The 20970-nt window shown below is 42.0% G+C and overlaps 1 protein-coding gene across 2 annotated transcripts in view; it reads left to right on the forward strand.

The window, feature by feature from the left end:
• spred1 (sprouty related EVH1 domain containing 1) overlaps positions 1-20970 on the forward strand; it is a 120631-nt gene that overhangs the window by 27211 nt on the left and 72450 nt on the right. For both annotated transcript variants that reach the window (XM_068039405.1, XM_068039406.1), the window contains exon 2: positions 12453-12627. In XM_068039405.1, the coding sequence (XP_067895506.1) occupies positions 12453-12627 (175 nt within the window). The remainder of the gene's footprint in view (positions 1-12452; positions 12628-20970) is intronic.

The raw sequence follows: 20970 nt of genomic DNA on the forward strand, positions 1-20970 counted from the left end.
TTGGGATTATATTCGCTGGAATTCAGAAGAGTGAGGGGCGATCTCATAGAAACCTGTAAAATTCTAACAGGACGTGAGAGAGTAGATGCAGGAAGGATGTTCCTGATGGTGGGGGAGTCCAGAACCAGAAGTCATAGTCTAAGGGTATGGGGTAAACCATTCAGGACTGAGATGAGGAGAAATTTCTTCACCCAGAGTGGTAAACTTGTGGAATTCGCTACCACAAAAAGCAGTTAAGGCCAAAACATTGTATGTTTTCAAGAAGGAGTTAGATATAACTCTTGGGTTTAAAGGGATCAAAGGATATGGGGCGAAAGCGGGAACAGGTTACTGAGTTGGATGATCAACCATGATCATAATGGCGTAGCAGGCTCAAAGGGCCACCTCCTGCTCCTATTTTCTATGTTTCTATGTTGAGAGAAGTTTTGTTAGAGGGTTTCAAAATCATGAGGGATCTAGACCATATGTAGAGTGAAATTATAGGAGTTGTGTAAATTTGGCGTATTGGCAGGAGTTTGAATTGACGCTCAAAAGTGAGTTTAATTTTATGTTGCTAGTTGTTAAACTTTAATTGTGATGAATGGCAAATAAAATTAGGTTTATAGAGAAAACCTGAGTATAATTATGCCCGCAACTGACCTAGAAGTGATGTGCAGTACAAAAAGTAAAGAAAGAAAAGTTTCCTGTCCATGGCACCATTCTAACTTGCTTTGGTGATCAAAACTAATTCAAAAGGAATGCTATTTCATGATCAGAGCACCAAGTATTAAGTGAAAATTCAGTGAAAAGGCCAGCAGCTGTGCTATTAAGTAGAAAACATAAGGGAGCTTTGTATGTAAATTGCGTATCACACTAAATTAGACAGGCATTTCTTAAGTGTTTAACAAATAATGGGGAAAAACCTAATCTTAAAGGTCTGTTATATATTTGTACAGTATTAAAGAATGTAGGAACTTTCTGTCTAAGAAAATATATACTGAGCATGCAAGGGCAAACCTCAGGCTCATTTGTGGTTATCTCATTGGAATGCTGCTACAGGTTTCAATTTACTGAACTGCTTTATTTTGGTTAAAAGCATAGCATTATCTACTAATGGATTCTCAGCAGCAGATGTGGGAAGAAGTAAGAGGACCACCTTTCAGTTTGAGGGAATGGGCAAAAAAACAAAAAGTCACTATAGTTAACTTGAAACTTACTGAATGCAGTTGTGATTTTACTGATATCTGGCAAATAGCACTTTAATATTCCCCAAACTCATTGCTGTCTCTCTTTTTTTTTAAAGTTATATGCCTTCTAACTTGTTTCTTGGATTCTGGTTAGTTCTAACTTGTAGTACAAAATCGTAATGTGCAGTATATCTAATTTATTTTGAGGTGAGAGTAACTTCTATAATACTGTTGTCTACTTGGTAGACTTTGAAAGTAGTTGAAAGCTTTGTGTATGTGTCTCTCTTTTCTTCCTTCTCTGCCATGCTCCACCACATGATTGGCTTAATGGATAAACTCTTAATTTGGTTTGGCATTGTGCCCTACAGACTAGGTCCTCCTCTTGTATTAGTTGTGTATCATGCTAATGTGGTCAGCTCCAATGCACAGGTCTTTTGCAGTCAGTGGTGCTCCCAAAGCAAACCTTTTGTTTTCATAAAGGCTAATGGCAGGAAGAGCCATAGTTTCCCAGTGGCTGGATTTGAACAGTCTGGCAAGTTTACTTTTCCTTGCTGTGTGAGACCTACCTATGTGTAGGGAACTGTGACATGTAAGCAGAGTAGCAGTTTTGGTTTTTATTTGGGAGGTTTGGGGTGAAGGCACATATGAGGCAGTTTTCCAGGCAGGGTAGAAAAATGTCGCCAAAGATTTCCATTGCTATTTGTTATCCTTGCTGGAAAAGCTCATGTATAAATGGCTGAGGAAAGGGAGGGGTTTGATCTTAACACCTTCATGGATAAACAGCATTTACTGCAATTCAATTGATGTGAGTTTTAACATCATTATAACCTGTAAGTTCTTCTCCCTTGCCCCATCATCTCAGGAAATGTTTGGGTAGAGTGCTGTTGAATTGTAAGGTATCTGAATGCTGCTGAAAAAAAATTCTTTAGTTATGAACCTAGAAAATGTGTAGGTGGTATTTGACTGTTGGGGCCACACCTGAGGCTGATCTTGTGCTTAGCGGGTGTCCATAGTTCTACACTTTCAAGCAAGAGTCAGTGGTAAATGATTAGGAATAGGAAACCTGGCTGAATGTATATTCCAGCAGGAAAGAGCATCACGACTGAAGCATGTGTTGTTTGAGTAATTGGAGAATGGGGAAAATAAGCTCATGAAGAAGCAGAAAGTGTGCAGTGGAACGCATGTCTAGATGAGAAGCTGTGATGCGTTTGAATGGGTACATAGGATCTTTGTCAATTTGCTGGAACAAAAAGTGTTGGTAGAGCCTGGTAGTGATTGGCATGATGGGTGTGTTGGCCTTTTTGTGAATGGCAAAATGAGCCATGACAATCTAGATGAGATTCAATTAGTTGAGGGAAGAGGAGCACATCTGGGAGAGGATTAGAGAGATCAAATTTCAAGGTAATAGTGAAAATAACTTGCATAAAAATGTTATCTTTTAGTTTTTTTAATAAAAGCATCCCCTGATGCTTCACAGGCATAATCAGACAATTTTGGATGCTGAGCAAAAGGAGGAGATGCTATAACCAAAAGCTTGGTCGAAGAATTAGATTTTAAAGAGGACCTAAAAGGAGATGGAGAGGCAGAGAAGTTGAGGGAATTAATTCAAAAGCATGGGGCTTAGATGGTTGAAGGAATAGCCACCAATACTGGGATTGGGAGGTGCAGAGGGGGCAGTGCTGCACAAGTAGCCAGAGTAATGGAGAGTTAAGGGTGACCTAGGACTGTAGGTTACAAAGATAAAAGGCATGAGGCCATAAAGAGATTGATATATGAGGAAGAGAATTTTAAATTGGACGCATTGGGTGGCCAGGAGCTATTAGAGGTCAATAGGAATAGGAGTGATAAATGAGTGGGACCTGGCGTTTTGGAAGAACTCAAGTTTATGGAGGAGGGGAAGCCAGCCAGGAAAAGTATTGGATTTGTGTAGTCTGGAGGCAACAAAGGCACAGATGAGGGTTGCTGAGGCAGGTGGTGACAGAGATGGAATTAAGTGACCTTTGTGATGGAGAGGATTTTTTAATTCTTTCATGGGATGTGTGCATCGCTGTCAATGCCAACATTTGTTGCCCATCCCTAATTGCCCTTGAGAAGGTGCTGGTGAGCTGCCTTCTTGAACCACTGCTGTCCCTCTGATGCAGGTACACCGATAGTGCTGTTAGGGAGGGAGTTCCAGGATTTTGATCCAGCGACAGTGAAGGAATGGCGATGTATTTCCAAGTCAGGATGATGTATGACTTGGAGGGGAACTTGCTGGTGATGGTGTTCCCATGTGTCTGCTGTCCTTGTTCTTCCAGATGGAAGAGGTCGCGGGTTTGGAAGGTGCTGTCGAAGGAGCATTGGTGAGTTGCTGCGGTGCATCTTGTAGATGGTACACACTGCTGCTACTGTGCATCTGTGGTGGAGTGAATGTTTAAGATGATGGATGGGGTGCCGATCAAGCGGGCTGCTTTGTCCTGAGTGTTGTTGGAGCTGCACTCATCCAGGTAAGTGGAGAGTATTCCATCACACTCCTGACTTGTGCCTTGTAGATGGTGGACAGGCTTTGGGGAGACCGGAGGTGAGTTGCTCACCACAGCTCTGGCCTGCTCTTGTAGCCACAGTATTTATGTGGTTGCTCCAGTTCAGTTTCTGGTTGATGGTAACCCCCAGGATGTTGATAGTGAGGGATTCAGCGATGGTAATGCTATTGAATGTCAAGGGGAGATGGTTAGATTCTCTCTTATTGGAAATTGACATTGCCTGGCACTTGTGTGGCGCGAATGTTACTTGCCACTTACCAGCCCAAGCCTCAATGTTGTCTAGGTCTTGCTGCATATGGACATGGTCAGCTTATCTGAAGAGTTGTGAATGGTCCTGAACATTGTACAGTCATCAACAAACATCCCACTTCTGACCTTATGATGAAGGGAAGGTCATTGATGAAGCAGCTGAAGATTGTTGGGTCTAGTATACTACCCTGAGGAACCCCTGCAGCAATGTCCTGGGCTGAGATGATTGGCCCCCAACAACCACAGTCATCTTCCTTTGTATGAGGTATGACTCCAATGTTTGGGTTTTCTCACGATTCCCATTGACTTCAGTTTGGCTAGGGCTCCTTCATGCTATACTCGATCAAGTGTTGCCTTGGTATCCAGGGTAATCACTCTCAACTCACCTCTCGAGGTCAGCTCTTTTGTCCATGTTTGGACGAAGGCTGTAATGAGGTCAGGAGTCGAGTGGCCCTTGCGGAACCCAACCTGAGCATTGTATTGCTGTTTAAGTGCCGCTTGATAGCACTGTCAATGATACCTTCCATCACTTTGCTGGTCGAGAGTAGACTGATAGGGTGGTAAGTGGTCGGAGTGGGTTTGTCCTGCTTTTTGTGAGTAGGACATAACTGGGCAATTTTCCATGTCGGGTAGATGCCAGTGTTGCCGCTGTACTGGAAAGGCTTTGCTAGGGGCTCGGCTAGTTCTGGAGCACAAGTCTTAGTACAACAACTGTTGTCAGTATCCAGTGCCTTCAGCCATGTCTTGATGTCACGTAGAATGAATTGAATTGGCTGAAGATTGGCATCTATGATGCTGGGGACTTCAGGAGGAGGCCGAGATGGATTCGCCACTTGGCACTTCTTGCTTAAGATGGTTGCGAATGCTTCAGCCTTTTCTTTTGCACTGATGTGCTGGGCTCCCCCATCGTTGAGGATGGGATATTTGTGGAGCCTCTTCCTCCTGTTAGTTGTTTAATTGTCCACCACCATTCACGATGGGTTGTGGCCGGACTGCACAGAGCTTTGATCTGATCTGTTGGTTGTGGGATTGTTTAGCTCTGTTGCATACTGCTTGGCAGGCAAGTAATCCTGTGTTGTAGCTTCACCAGGTTTACACCTCATTTTTAGGTATGCCTGGTGCTGCTCCTGACATGCTCTCCTGAACTCCTCATTGAGCCAGGGTTGATCCCCTACCTTGATGGTAATGGTAGAGTGAGGGATATGCTGGGCCATGAGGTTACAGATTGTTTTTGAATACAATTCTGCAGCTGATCCACAGCGTCTCATGGATGCCCAGCTTTGAGCTGCCAGATCTGATCTGAATCTATCCCATTCTCATTCAGCACGGTGGTTGTGCCACACAATACAGTGGAGGGTATCCTCCCTGTGAAGATGGGACTTGGTTTTCACAAGGATTGTGCAGTGGTCACTCCTACTAATATTGTCATCGACAGATTGGTTAAGACAAGGCCTAGTAGTTTTTTCCCTCTTGGTTCACTCACCACCTGCTGCAGGCCCCATCTGGCAGATATGTCCTTCAGGACTCAATCAGTAGTGGTGCTACCGAGCCGCTCTTGGTAATGGACATTGAAGTCCCCCACCCAGTTCCAGTGCCTAGGTCAGTTTTATTCCTTTTCAAGTTTTGTGTAGAGGTTTTGTACAACTGAATGACTTGCTAGGCCATTTTAGAGGACAGCTAAGAGTCAATCAATTTTCTGCCGGTCTGGAGTCACATTGAGGCCAGACCAGGCAAGAATGGCAAATTTCTTTCCCTAAAAAACATTTGTGCATGGTCACCAATATAGACTAGCTTTCAGTTCCAGATTTTCATTAAATAATGGAATTTAAATTCAATTAATAAAGTCAATCAGTTGTGGTATTTGAACCCATGTACCCTGTTACTAGTTCAGTGGCATTACCACTATGCCACCATCTCCCCATAAATTTGTAGAGTCAGAAGCTCCACTCAAAGTTGGGTAGAATTTGAAGATTTTTAACAGTCTGGTTCAGAGGGAGACTGTGGCTAGGGAGGGGATGCAATGGATTGTTAGTGGCAGTGGCTAAGGACAATGATTTTGGTCTTCCCAGTGTTTAATAGCTAATCCACGACTGGATATTGGCGATTAATCTGACAGCACAGGCAATGAAGGAGTCAAGAAGTAGTGGAGATGTAGAGCTGTGCATTGTCAGCATGCATGTGGAGGTTGACCTGATATCTTTGGATGATATTGCAAAGGACAGCATAAGGAGGAGAGAGTCCAAGGATAGGGCAACCCCACTGAGCTGGACAGAAGGGAAGTTGAGTATCCAATATTCAAAGGAAGGCATGGATTAGGGTTTTGTCAAGAGGGGCAAATGTAGGAGTGGAAGCAGTCAATGTTCAAGATAAAGGTAGTTGTAATCAATTCACTGAGCTAATGGGGAGAGGAGAGGAGGGGAGGGGTGGGGGAAGCCTGAGTTTGTGGTCAAGCTGTGTGGAAAAGTTTTGCATCTCTGGACTTCGCTGGTTGTGGCAACTGGAGAGGTTGAACAATATGAGCTGTAAGTACCTGACACGTGACTTGTCCAGCATTGCCAGTGTCAAAGCAAGTGCTGAAATGTTTCACTTGGTACGATTATAGTTATAATACAGCAGTGTGAAATATTGATTTTGCGATATCCTTAGCAACAGATGATACTTCACAAGTAATTTGAGCCTAATTTGTGCTTTTCACAAGTAGCCTGTTGGTTGCAAAGTTTTAACTGCTAAAATTTGCTATTAAAATGGGTAGACACTACAGTCTTGTAAAATGCAAAATATTGAAAATCAATTGTCAAACATGATGCAAACTATTTAGTTTTATGAGAATGAACCAAAATTGTGTCCATGAAATGCACAAATTGCTTCATTCAGCTGTTCAGACATTACTGCAAATGCAGTTAGGATATTGTGGGTAATTGAATGTAATGGTTTCATCAATAAACCTTGGTACCACAACACTGAAATAACAGTGCAATTATTTTACTTCAGTACTTCATTTCCTGGAAATCCTGAAAGCAGACTAAATTAGTGATGTGACCTTTTCATGCCTGGGTTTCCTAGTGGCCAGGTGGCTGGTGTGTAAAAGTCGGGTGTGGACAATGTTTGGAGGAGGATTGCCTCGTGCCCTTTTGGTGTGATTGACATGGCTTCTGGTTTCCTGGTCCTTCCTGTGAATTGAACTGAGGTATTGAAAATATTTGGTTTGCTTATGGTATTACTCGCTTCCATTGCAAGGACAGCAGCTGTTTATATTATTTAACCAAATACTTGAAAGGGAAGAAATGAGTTACCAGCAAAATGAAAAATCTATTATTAATGGTTATTGCTATAAATTGCATCAACTGCTTGATTTCTCCCCTCTAGACTAGCTGGATAGTGGATTAAGTACTGGTTTAAATCAACAAGCAGCAAATGTCAAAATGCCTGGATGAGTGCAGTTCCAACAACTCAATGTATACAAATAGGACCTTACGTAACATGAAAATTGCATATTATCACGGATCATATAATATGTTTTCAAAAGCAAAATAGTACGATTCCTGGAAATTGAAGTAAAAACAGAAAATGCTGGAAATACTCAGCAGGTCAGGCAGCATCTGTGTAAAGAGAAATACAGCTAATGTTTCAGGTCGATGACCTTTCATCAGAACTGGAAAAAGTTAGAAATGTAATGGGTTTAAGCAAGTACAGAGACCCAGCATACAACAATGAATGGTTACAGACTAAAAATTGAACTGATTAGATTTTTAAATAACTGACACAAATTCAGTTGAATCATGCATAGTGAAATGAGTTTACTACAGCTTTAAAATTCAAAGACACGTTCAAGAAGCACCACTGTTCATGTAAGTGTTCTATATAAGCCAACTGTTCAGCATTACTTCCACTATAGTACTGTGTTAAAATATTTATTCACAGAAATGGGTATCTAATGTGATATGCTGATGGGGGTTCTGTGAGGTTAATTTGGATCAGTGGCATTTATATAAAACTGAAAAGTAATGTTACTTTATTTTTAGAACATGGCAAACCTTCACTGCTGAGTTAACACTGTTTCCTACCTCATTAAGATATTTTGCTTCCTAAAGGTGATAGCATCTTTGCAAATAGCTAGAATGTTAATGTTTCAGGTCGATGCTCTTGAAAAGGTCATCAGGTTGAAACGTTAGCTGTTTCTCTCTCCACAGATTACTGCCAGAGCATCCTCCGTAGTATGCATTTGCAAATAGCTATATAGTTATTAGGACTTTAGAGAACAAAAAGATCAGTGAGGGAGATTTTGAATCTGTTTCTGTCCAGTGATTTCAAGACCTCTTTGTACGCCTAAACAATTGCATATTGTATACAAACCACTACCAATTTTGGAGAGAGAATCCTTTTCCATTCACCCATCCTGTCTCAAGCTTTTGATGAATACATTTTCTCAAATGAACACAAAAAAGTGAGTTTTGAGAGAAATATTTTTCTGTAAAGGGGCCTCTATGAAGCATTTTAATTCATTTCAGCAGCTACAAGGAGTAGAGGAACAAAGGAGTTTTAACTTGGGAAAGTGGAGAACTGCAGGAAGAAACAGGATCTTCAGTATATCCTCTCGGGTATCTCCCTTTGCCATCTTGTATAAACTAGTCGAGATTTCCTGTTTTTCCCCTCTTTTCTTCCTTCTGTCTCAAATGTTGGGAAATACTCTACACAAGTTTGGCATTGATACAGCAGGGGATAAAATAATCATGCTTGGTAATTAATTGACATAAAAGCATCAGAATAAACTGTTTGGGGTGAATGGCCATTTGACATTTGTGCATGGTCTCTCTTCTGCCCGGTCTCTTCGATTCCCACCAAGTTTCAGTCCTCTTGGTACTTTTTAACCCCAGTTTCACATTGACTTCTAGTTTTCACTCATGCAGTGGTCAATGTTTAGTGAAAAGTGCAATACTTTGAAGACAGATTTATCTGTATTTTTCTGACATTAACAAATTGAACCTAAGACAAAATGAGTTGGAGATGGAAGGATAGTTTTCCCAATAGCACTTGTGTATTCAAATATCATGATAGTCCATTCAGGTTGGGATAATAGTAGAAGCAGCATTTTGTCATTACCCAACATTACAGTAAAACCTTGATATTGACACAAACATTTATACAATTAGAACCTTCAGTAAGTTGAAAATTGCATATTATCTTGTCCCACCAACTTACTTTGTTGAATGCTAATTTTTTTTAATCCACTGGCTCGAGATCTGAATTTATATTTTTTGAAGAAATTTTAAAAAGAACAGGTTAAAAAAAATGACTTTTCTGGTAGCTTAGGATGGCCACTTAATTTGCAACATTGTACCCTTAATTGCAAGGCTTGTGAGGAGGGAGACAAAATGTCTGCTCATTTCTCAGCAAGAACCAAGACCCAGGAACTTTAAGGGAACTACTTGTTCTTTTTAGCAAGAAGGAGGAATACTGCGAACTGCTATGTTTGAATCACTGAGTGACAGTCATGTGACGAGCCCCTCCCATCTGTGGTTTGAAGCTTGTGTCTTTCTGCAGCAGAGAGGGGAGAAGTTTCTGGACTCTGTTATGAGCAGACCCAAGTGGGGGGGGGGGGGTCCTTTTCTCTCTCTCTCTCTCTCTCTCTTCCCCCCCCACCCCCACTTCCATCCATTCCAGCTTGAAAGCTTCAAATCCTGCTTGTTGACTGACCACCTTTGCATGCTCCAGCTACAATCATAAACCCCGTTGGAGGAAATCATCTGCATCACTGTCTCCAAGAGACCCACTGAACCAGTCATCTGCCTCTTTAAACTAAAAGCCTCAGGACTACTGAATTCAGCTAGAAGCTGGCTGAATCACCAAACCTCACAGACTGTAGACCCCTTTTTTTCTATGGACTCTAACTCAACCAATCTATCCTTCCCACTCTGTAACCCTGTTTGTGTGTGTGTATGAGTGAAAGTTGGCGCGTAGTTTATTATTTTCATTAGTTTAGGTACAATAAAGTTAACCCCTTTGTTAAACTCAAGAAAACCCGTCCAGTTGGTTCTTGTTCTGATCATAGCAAGTAAGTAATCAAACACCTACTGAATTGGCCAGCACATCCACTTTATGAAAGAATTAAATCTGTTATGGTCAAACAGGGAGAAGTAAACCCTTCAATCCCTCCTCACTTGACCGTAACAATCTCAAACCATATAAAATATTTTCAGATCACTGAGTAAACAATTGGTGTAAAGTGATTCGGCCTACAGCACAAAATAGAACTATATCTTCTTTGAAAACAAGCACAAAATGGTCCATTTGATTTTATTGTAACTTTCATGTAATTTTGGAGAAATAGCATAGGTTACTGTGGTAATGGGATACCCTTGCTCCTTTGATTACTATGGAGTCGATCAAATTTAGCCGTCAGTTAAATAATTTAAAAGCAGTTTTATTCAGCACGGGGATGAACATTTGATTTCTGGTTTGCTATTTTCACTATGCCATATAATTCTTTTAGCTATATTGTAACTTTGTGATGAAACTTTAAACGGAGGCTCCCGTCTTCCCTCTTGGAGGATGTAAAAGATCCCATGGCAGTATTTGAAGAGCAGGAGATTTCTGCCCAGTATTTATCCCTGAACCAACAGCACCTAAAACAGATGATCTGTTCATTATTTCATTGCTGTTTCTAGGAGCCTGATGTGCGCAAATTGGCTGCCGTGCTTCCTACATTCTAACAATAACTACACTTTTTAAAAAAAAAACTAATTCATTGGCAGTAAGTGTGAAGTGTTCCACTTTGGGAGAGAAAACAGAAAGGCAGAGTATTCCTTTAATGGCGAGAGGTTGGGAAGTGTTGATATCCAAAGGGTCCTGGGTGTCCTCCTTCATGAGTTTCTAACTGCTAGTATGCAGGTGCAGCAAGCAATTAAGAAGGCAAATGGTATGTTGGCCTTCATTGCAAGGGGATTTGAGTACAGGAGTAAAGTTGTCTTGCAATTGTATAAAGTCTTGGTGAGACCACACCCGGAGTATTGTGTACAGTTTTGGTCTCCTTGTCTAAGGAAGGATATAGTTGACATATAGGGAGTGCAACGGAGGTTCACCAGACTAATCCCTGAGATGGTGGGATTGTCTTATGAGGAGAGATTGCAGAAACTGGGGCTGTATTCTCCAGAGTTTTGAAGAATGAGAGGTGATCTCATTGAGACTTATAAAATTCTCTCAGGGTGCAACAGGGTAGATGTGGACAAGATGTTTCCTCTGGCTGTTGAGTCTAGAACCTGGGACACAGTCTCCGAATAAGGGACAGGCCATTTAAGACCAAGGTGAGGAGAAATTTCTTTACTCAGAGGGTGGTGAATCTGTGGAATTCTCTTCCCCAGTGGGCTGTGGAAGCTTAATCATTGAGCATGTTCAAGACAGAAATCGATAGATTTCTGAATACTAACGACATCAAGGGATATGGGGATAGTGGGGGAAAATGGGATAGAGGTAAATGATCAACCAAGATCAGTTTGAATGGCGGAACAGGCTCAACGGGCCTATTTCCTATGATCCTAAAGTGCTTTGGTACATCCTGAAAGTTACTATATAAATGCAAATTTCTTTTTTCTAACTCATCTCACGTTTATTTTTCCAAGTTTTCGTTATTCATTCAGGGGATGTGGGCATTGCTGGCATGGCTTATTGCCTATCCCTAATTATCCTTGAGAAGATGGTGTTGAGTCACCTCTTGAACCACTGCAGTCCATATGATGTAGGTACACCCACAGTGCTGTTAGGGAGGGAGTTCCAGGATTTTGATGGAGTGGTGATATATTTCGAAATCAGGATGGTGTGTGACTTGGAGGGAAACTTGCAGGTGGTGGTGTTCCCATGTGCTTGCCACCTTTGTCCTTCTGAGTGGAAGAGGTCGTGGGTTTGAAAGCTGCTGTTGAAGAAACCTTGACAAGTTCCTACAGTGCATTTTATAGATAGTACTGCAGCCATGGTGCACCAATGGTGGAGGGAGTGAATGCTTGAGGTGGTGGATAGGGTGCCAAACAAACGTTCTCTTGGGTGGTGCTGAGCTTCTTGAGTTCAGGCCCTTGCTGAATAAAACTGCTTTTAAGATATTGAACTGATTGCTAAACTTGATGAAAAGAGCAAGAGTATCCTGTTACCACAGTAACCCTATATTACAATATGCTGTGTATTCACTAAAATCTGACGACAAAGTTTCTTTGTAAAACTCTCTGTTTCATGGTATGTGTTCTTTAGTTGCTGCAAATTGTGTCTCCTAATTTTTAGAGATTTGCCTGGGCAGCAGTTCCCCTATGTTGCTGTGGGGAGTTGCTGGATGGGGTGTATAAGGAGGACAGTTGATTCTCATGCACTTCCTAGCCACTGATATAGAGCTGCATTGTTGGAGGCTTAGGAGTGAGTCACCTTCCCTCAAGGTTGATTTGTACGTAGGCTAGGAAGAAAATGTGGGTAGGGGCAGGAAATTGAATCTCTTCTGAGAAAGAGAAAAGTCTAATTTTCTGCCTCCTTTTTGCAGTGATAGTTACTTTGCACGTGTGCGAGCAGTGGTGATGACCCGTGATGACTCGAGTGGAGGATGGGTGCCACTGGGAGGGGGTGGCCTCAGCTGTGTCACTGTTTTTAAAGTTCATCTGGATGAAAGTGGCTGTGATGATTTTCTTATCCACGGAGAAAGGCTTCGGGACAAAACGGTAGGAACTCATTTTTTTGAATTATATAGTAATTTGCTTTAATCTGTAGTGATGTGTTGAAACAATAATATCCTACTTCAGATAAGTTATTAATAACATTATGGTGTCAGGAGTAAAGCTTCCATTTGCGGTATTACTTCATATATTTGATTTTTATTTTATTTATTTTGTTTGTGTATATATGTATTTATTGTGTGTTCCTAATGTAATATTTTGTTAGGTCTGGGAGGTTTATATTTCCTGAATGCAGTCTACTGATGGCAATTTGCTGTTCTTCGTTTAAAAAAAAGTCAAGTTGTTCAGTGTTACAGATTGGTCAATTTTAATAAAATTGTACAAAGATATTATTGTGAGATTTCATTTAAATTGCACAACTTTGAATTATGAAGAGTGGATTGTACTTCTAATGGCCTTGCCATTAAATCTTCTCAACTCCTGAGATTGGTGCTTTCAATGTATAAGGTGCTGTGACGCAATGCACCCCATAACCATCCCCCTTCAATTTCTTTTCTTTTTCTCCTTGCATGATCTCCTCCTATCCCTATCCTCAAAAAAAAAAACCTTGAATTTATATAGAGCCTTTCATGACTACTGGACATCACAAAGCACTTGTAGCCAATTAAGTACTTTTTGAAGTGTAGTCATTGTTATAATGTAGGAAATGCAGCAAACAAGTTGCACAGCGCAAACTCCCACAAGCAGCATTGTGATAATGACCAAATAATCTGTTTTAGTGATGTTGATTGAGGGATAAATATTGGCCAGTGTATGATAAAGCTATGTTAAAAAAAAATGCTAACAAGCATCTCAAATAGCCACAGCACTTAAATATGACTAAATTGTGACACATGAAATGTATGCCAGATTCAAAATTTTTGATTAGTTTCTACCAGATCTCTTCGAAATAGGGCCATGGGATCTTTTGCAACCATCTGACAGGACAGGTGGAGCCTCGGTTTAACGTCTCATCCAGAATAAGACAGCTCTGACGATGTAGCACTAGAGGTTTGAACTAGATTGTTGTGCTCAAGTTCTGGAGTGGGACTTGAACCCACAACTTTCTGACTCAGATACGGGCGTGCTGCCAACTGAGACGCAGCTGACGCCACACGTGTCTCAAATCTCATGGCCTCCCACTGATGGCCATTCTTCCAAACAAAACAAAAATGTGGTCTTCACATTCCATCACCTGAAAATGTAACCTCTTCCCTTGATGCACCGTCCAGCAGTCTGCAGGTCCATTCCCTCCCCGCCTTCCAGACACCACCTGAGGCCCAGAAGTCATCCAAACTGAGAGGGAGGGAAAAAAGCAGAATAAAAACTTAAAAGAAACACACAAAAAAGTAGAGGAAGAGGAGATGCAGAACCTTTTATTTCAAAAAACATCCAAAAAGAAAAAGCAACAAAAGCAGACATACGAACATATGAACTAAGAGCAAGAGTAGGCTATTCAGTCCCTCGAGCCTGCTCTGCCATTTTATAAGATCATGGCTGATTTGTTTGTGAGCTCAACTCCACTTTCCTGCCTACCCCCAATACCCTTTGACTCCCTTGTTTGCCAACAATCTTGTCTACCTCTGCCTTAAAAACATTCTATGACCCTGCCTCCACCGCTCTCCGGGAAAAAAGTTCCACAGACTCACGACCCTCCGAGAAAGAAAATGCCTCCTCATTTCTGTCATAAATAGGAGACCCCTTATTTTTAAACTGTGCCCGCTAGTTTTAGTCTCTCCTACAACAGGAAACATCCTTCCAGCATCCACCCCTCAGAATCTTTATATGTTTCAGTAAGATCACCTCTCATCCTTCTAAAATCCAATGAATACAGACCCAACCTGTCCAACCTTTCCTCATAAGATAATCCTCTCATCCCAGGAATCAGTTGAGTGAACCTTCTCTGAACTGCTTCAAATCCAATTATATCCTTTTATTATGATCAGGTGAGAAAGAGGTCTAGGGTTCCCTTTCAGCCTTCACCTGGTCTTACTGTAACAGGGTTTAATTTTAAACAGTGTTTTTAGCTGCCCCTTGGTGAATCCTTGTTCACCGCTTTCCAATTATTAGGCAAAGAAACCAGCACACACACACAGGTTTTCTTAAATTTCAATTTTTCTTCTTTAAACTTATTAAACTTAAACTCTAATGCGGTTAACACATACGGATATGCGACGCGCCCACGCTAATGCATATGCGATACATGCAGATAGAGACAGAAAAGAGCAGAAGAAATGAAGTGGAAAAGTTTGAGGCAATATCTGAAGAGTTGTTACGGATCTTTGAGCTCACTGTAGAGGCCTTGATTGTAGGTAGATCTTGTTTTCATTGGGGCCCAGTATTATTCTTAAACCTTCTTCACTGTAGAAGACTTTTCTCTCTTGGGGTTCATGTGTCTTCAGTGGGTTTTGGAGTTCTGTGCGAAAGAGATGGGAGCAGACAGCAGGGAGAAGAGGTCTGCTTCAGTCCAGGAGCATTCTGCTTTCTACAGGCGCTCCGCTCAAACTCCATAATTCGGAAAAAAACCAGACTGCCAAGCAGGTTAGTCATGTGACTAACTGGTCTGACCACGTCTGTTTGTGGATTGTATTGGAGCAGGGCATAGCTCCTTTGTTCCAAACATTGTTGATTTGCAAAAATATCTTTCCAGCCAGGAACCTGGCTTGTTACAGGCCTTCTCTTCTTCCCAGCAACAATTTGAAATTCAATGTCCATGTGGCAAAATTAATGTGCCTCATTCTTGGCAGGTGGGGGCCTGCATGACCCCTCCACACCCAGGGGAGTGAAATGTGATTTGAGAAAAGTGCATTTCATTAAAAGATTGAGCGAAAAATATAAAATACAGGAAAAATCTATGCATTTCTCTCATTTCCATTCATTCCTAAATCTTAAAACCTATTAAAATTACCCCTTTTTTGGCATCCCAATAAACTTTTTTTTGGGAAGTTTGTCTTCCGTTTGCCCATTTCCATGGCTGTCGAGGGTCTTTGTTCCTGCTGAGGTAATTTTTTTTTGAGAGTCAGTAGTGGGCGGGTCTATCCTGAACTTTTTCAGTGCTTTGCTGAGTCATGCAAAGGTTTTAGACTTCAGGGGATGGGTGGTTCGCTTTTTTTCTGACTGTGGGGGAGAATTCTTTGCTAATCTCCCCTTTGTCCTCTGGGACACTCCTGCCTGCAGGTATTTGTGCAGACTCTTCTGCACTCCCCTGTGACACTTGACTAGGTGAGGCATCACCCTCACAGTTTCTGTGCCCCTGGAAATCTCTTTTGTCTCTGCAGGTTCCTGTAAATGCTATTAGCAACTCTGGTGGGGTGCTTCCAGTGTCTGCATTTACATAGGAGGATGTGGGGTCTAACATTTCACACTTTACAGGCTTGGCTGACTGGACAAGTAGGGGTTTTCATTCAGGATTCCTCCCGGACTTCTTTTAACCTGCCCTCTTGGTCACTTTTTCCCCCTTCCCTGTCCAACCTTTTACCAGCCGTGTGCCTGCCTGTCCCCTTTTGTTCTCGGTGGGGGTCCCTTACAGTTCACCAGCCCTCTGCTGGAGGGTCCTCCTAACATGGTTCAGGACTTATGGGTGAAGGTTTCACTATAGATTGGGGTTTCCCCTCAACCTGGCACATGTGGCAACTCCTGCAGTACTCCACCACATCTTTGTGGAGTTTTGGCCAGTCAAACTGCTGTCTTATGGGGGCTTTGGTCTTTCGTATACCGGCATGTACAGCCACTGTAGTCTCGTGGGCCCTTCTTAATATTTCTCCCGGTACCTCTGCGGCACCACTAACTGGTGAACTACTGTCTACCACTTGTTCTCAGGTCTGTGAGGAGAACTCCATTTCTTCATCAGTACCTCATTCTTTAAATAGTAGCCATCAGGGACTCCCTCTGCTTCACTTTCAGACTGGGCAGCCTGTGCTAACTCTCTCAATACTGGGTCAGCTCGCTGAGCCTCAGCTCGGGAAAATCCATTCAATTCATTCCCTGAGTCTCCTAACTTTCCAAAGAAAGTCTCAGACAGACAGACCTCATGGTCATCTGCTGCAGTGCCAATTCAGTCTCCTCTGGGGGAGCTGACTTGATCATGGCCTGATCCACTACACATTCAGGAAAACTGCAGGGGCCCATCTCCCACCACTGCCCTGTCTCTCTGATCTCCTGCAGTCTGTCTTTCACTACCTAGGGCTACCACCTTCACCCCTGTCAGATCATTACGTAGGAGCAAATCAACCCTATCCACAGGCAAACTAGGGACAATCCCTATGATCACTGGTCCCAAAACTAGGTCGCAATCTAGGTGCACCCGGTATACAGGTACAGGCATACACTGCCCTCTAGAAACATTCACCACCATTTTGATCACTGCACACTCTGGGGAAAGGTCAGGCCTTTACCCAGTAAAAGGGATCAAGTGGCCCTTGTGTCCCTGAGAATTACTATGGGCTTGCTGGCCCCACTCGAGGGGTAGGGGTTACTTTCCCTTCAGACACAAAACCCTGATAACTTTCAGGAATACCAATAGTTTTCCTGCAGTTGCTGTAGTAAGCTTCTTGGGTCTCACTCTTACTGACATTAAAGTCACAGCTTGTTCTGGTTTGCTTTCCATCAGGTCACCTTCTTCACTGAGTGGGTGTGCCTTGATTAACCCTACTGGTTTTCCCTTTAGTTTCCAGCAGTCAGCTTTTAAATGCCCTGCTTTATTACGATGGAAGCACACATGTCTCCGGGTCTCTGTCTTGCTCAGAGCACCTGCCTTTTTGGCTGGAGGAGGGCCCCCTGTGTCTCCTGCATTCCTTTCTCTCCCAGGACTGCCTGGGCAGATGTCACCTTCCCACCCTTTGTCTTTTTCAGATTTGTGGTGGTGATTAGGGAGGGTTCTTCCCTGGGAAACCAACTTATAAATTAAAGCAAACTCATCAGCTCGAAAGGCCGCTTACTGGACTCTCTGAACCTGTTGCTCCTCTACGTGGGTCTTTATGGAGAGTGGGAGAGTGTTTTTAAATTCCTCGAACAGAACTACTTCCCTGAGATTTTCATAGCTGAGCTGTACTTTAAGAGCCCTCAGGCACTGGTCAAAAGCCAGCTGTTTACTTCTTTCAAAGTCCTGATAAGTTGGATTAGCTTGCTTCTTGAGCATTCTGAACTTTTGCCGATAGGTTTCGGGTACTAATTCATATGCCTCGAGAATATCATTTTTGTTCAGTTCGTAATTTGATGAACTCTCATCTGGCAACAGGGAATAAACCTCATGGGGTTTTCCACTGAGCTTGCTTTGTAGTAAAAGAGACCAGGTCTCAGCTGGCCATTTTAGCTTCCTTGCCAGTTTCTCAAAGGACAAAAAAATGCTTCCACATTTTCCTCATTGAACTTTGGAATTTGTTGAGCTATTTTTAACAATTTTGTACCCAGCCCTGAATAATTCTGCTCCATATTGGCCATGCTTTCACTGGGGTTACTCTGTCGCCCTCTAGTTAACTCAAGCCGCCTTAGCTCTCTACGCATTCTTTCCGGAAGGTTCTTTCTCTTTTTCTCTCCTCTCTTTCTCTTTCCCTGTCTTCTAATTCCAATTTCCTCTGTTCCAATTGTATCTTTGCTAGCAATACCCTGTCAGAGTCTACTTCTAACCCTGCTTCTGCTTCTTCAGATCCAAGGGAAAAATGGTTGGCCACTAGCCTTAGGCGTTCAGACTTCCTAGCCTTGCCACGTACTGTGATCCCACACTGCTCAGCCATTTTCCTCAGCTCCTCCATAGACAGTGCTTTTAAGTTATCCCAAGTTGCTTCACCCTGGCTTGGAGAGCTACTAGCTTCAGTTGCAGATATGTTAGTATTCAATCACACACAACCACAAGAAAACCTGTATTAATTTTGCTCTTTTTTTGCTTGGGAACAATTTGGCTTCCCACTTCCAATTTCTCTCATTTGTCTGTGGGTAAAATTCCAGATGCTAGTGCCCAAATTTCTGTTACGAGCAGGTGAGAAAGGCATCTAGGGTTCCCTTTCAGCCTGCGCCTGGTCTTACTGTAACAGGGTTTAATTTTAAACACACCATATTTTAAGTTTCCCCTTGGTGAAACCTTGTTCACCACTTTCCAATGATTAGGCAAAGAAACCAGCACACACACACCGGTTTTCTTAAGTTTAAATAAGAAAGATTGAAATTTATTAAACTTGTACTCTAATTTGGTTGACGCCTATGGATACACAACGCGCCCACACTAGCATGCATATGTGAAACACACCTGCAGATAGAGACAGAAAAGAGCAGAAGAAATAAAGTGGAAAAGTTTGAGGCAATATCTGAAGAGTTATTGTTACGGATCTTTGAGCTCACTGTAGAGGCCTTGATTATAGGTAGATCTTGCTTTTCGTTGGGGGTCCAGTATTCTTCTTAAACCTTGTTCGTTGCAGGACTCTTTTCTCTCTTGGGGTTCATGTGTCTTCAGTGGGTTTTGGAGTTCTGTGAGAAGGAGATGGAAGCAGACAGACAGGAGAGGAGGTCTGCATCAATCCAGGAGCATTCTGCTTTCTCCAGGCTCTCCGTTCAAACTCGACAATTCAGAAAAAACCCAGACTGCCAAGCAGGTTAGTCATGTGACTAACTGGTCTGACCACATCTGTTTGTGGATTGTAATGGAGCAGGGGATAGCTCCTTTGTTCCAAACATTGTCTGTTGATTTGCAAAAATGTCTTTCCAGCCAGGGGTCTGGCAACCCCTTGTCACAGGCCTTTTCTTCTTCCCAGCAACAATTTGAAATTCAATGTCTATGTGGCGAAATTAATGTGCCTCATTCTTGGCAGGTGGGGGCCTGCATGGCACTTTTTTTTTTAAAAGTAAGGAGATCAAAACTGTACACAATACTCTAGATGTGGTCTCCAATTCCCTGTACAATTGTAGCAAAACCTCTCTACTTTTATATTCCATTTCCTTTGCAGTAAACAACAGTGTTGCATTTGCCTTCTGAATCACTTGCTGTACCTGCATACTAACTTTGTGTTTCATGTACTAGGACACCCATATCCCTCTGCATCTGAGTTCTGCAATCTCCATTTAAATAATATGTTGCTTTTCTATTTTTCTAGCAAAAGTGGACAAGTTCACACTTTCCCACATTATACTCCATCTGCCAGATTTTGCCCACTCACTTAATCTATCTATATCTCTTTGCAGACTCTTTATGTCCTCTTCACAACTTAGTCTCCTACTTATCTTTGTGTCATCAGCAAATTTAGCAACCATACACTCTGTCCCTTCATCCAAGTCATTGATATAGATTGTAAATAGTTGAAGCCCCAGCACTGATCCCTGCGGCACTCCGCTAATTACAGCTTGCCAACCAGAAATGACCCATTTATGCCTACTCTCTGTTTCCTGTTAGCTAACCAATCTCCTATCCTTTCCTGTTAGGTAACCAACCCTCTCTCCTATTAGCTAACCAATCCTATATCCTCAATCTTCTAGACAGAAGGAGAAAAAGCCAGAGATTAAATACCAGAAGAGGAACAGAGCTAGAATAAACCAGAAATGCTGGAAATACTCAGCAGGTCTGGCAGCATCTGTGGAAAGAGAAGCAGAGTTAGCGTTTCAGGTCAGTTTTTGTTTCAGATTTCCAGCATCTGCAATATTTTGCTTTTATGCTAGAATAAACCAATTGCACTGAGACACACCAAGCAGGCAAGAGTCTGTATGAATATAAACATATTCATAAATTATATATTGAAAGTGTTGCATGCATGATATTTCCTGTATCATTTGCTTTGCCTTGCACTTTCTGCCCCCCATAATTTTCCTTGTTGATAATATTCCTGTCATAAGGCTATGTCAACTGACTCAGTGAGTAACTCCACAGGAGATCTGCTAGTAACTAGTTAAAAACTTTGCCAATGGCATGCACTTCCTGTGTCACAGTTTATTCATATCTAGGTGCTGTGGCTCTTCAAGATGCTTATTAGCACTCTTTACATAGCTTTATCAGACCCCTCTGAGGTTCCTGTTTTGGCACTAAGACCAGTTCCTTTCCTCGGTCACTCCTGCTTGGTCCACAGCAAGTTTTCATACGGCCAATTGTATTAAAACTTCATTTAAAATGAAAAATTTGATTTAAAAATTTTTTTTTAACCTCCTACTTCTCTCCGAGCATGTTCTCATTCAATCAAGTAATTCACTACCAGCCCACTCCTATGCAGACTATCAATTCTCATTTTTAAAAAAAGTTACTTTTTAAATTTTCTCTCAATTATTTAATTTCCGTTCTTCTAAATTAGTTTGCAGCAAGACTGTTACCAGCTATGATTCTTTTATTGATGCTTCATTCGTTTACTGAGGGATGAGTTGGGAGGGAAACCCCAT

Source organism: Heterodontus francisci, chromosome 9 (genome assembly GCF_036365525.1).
Source record: "Heterodontus francisci isolate sHetFra1 chromosome 9, sHetFra1.hap1, whole genome shotgun sequence".
In the NCBI taxonomy this organism is placed as follows: domain Eukaryota; kingdom Metazoa; phylum Chordata; class Chondrichthyes; order Heterodontiformes; family Heterodontidae; genus Heterodontus; species Heterodontus francisci.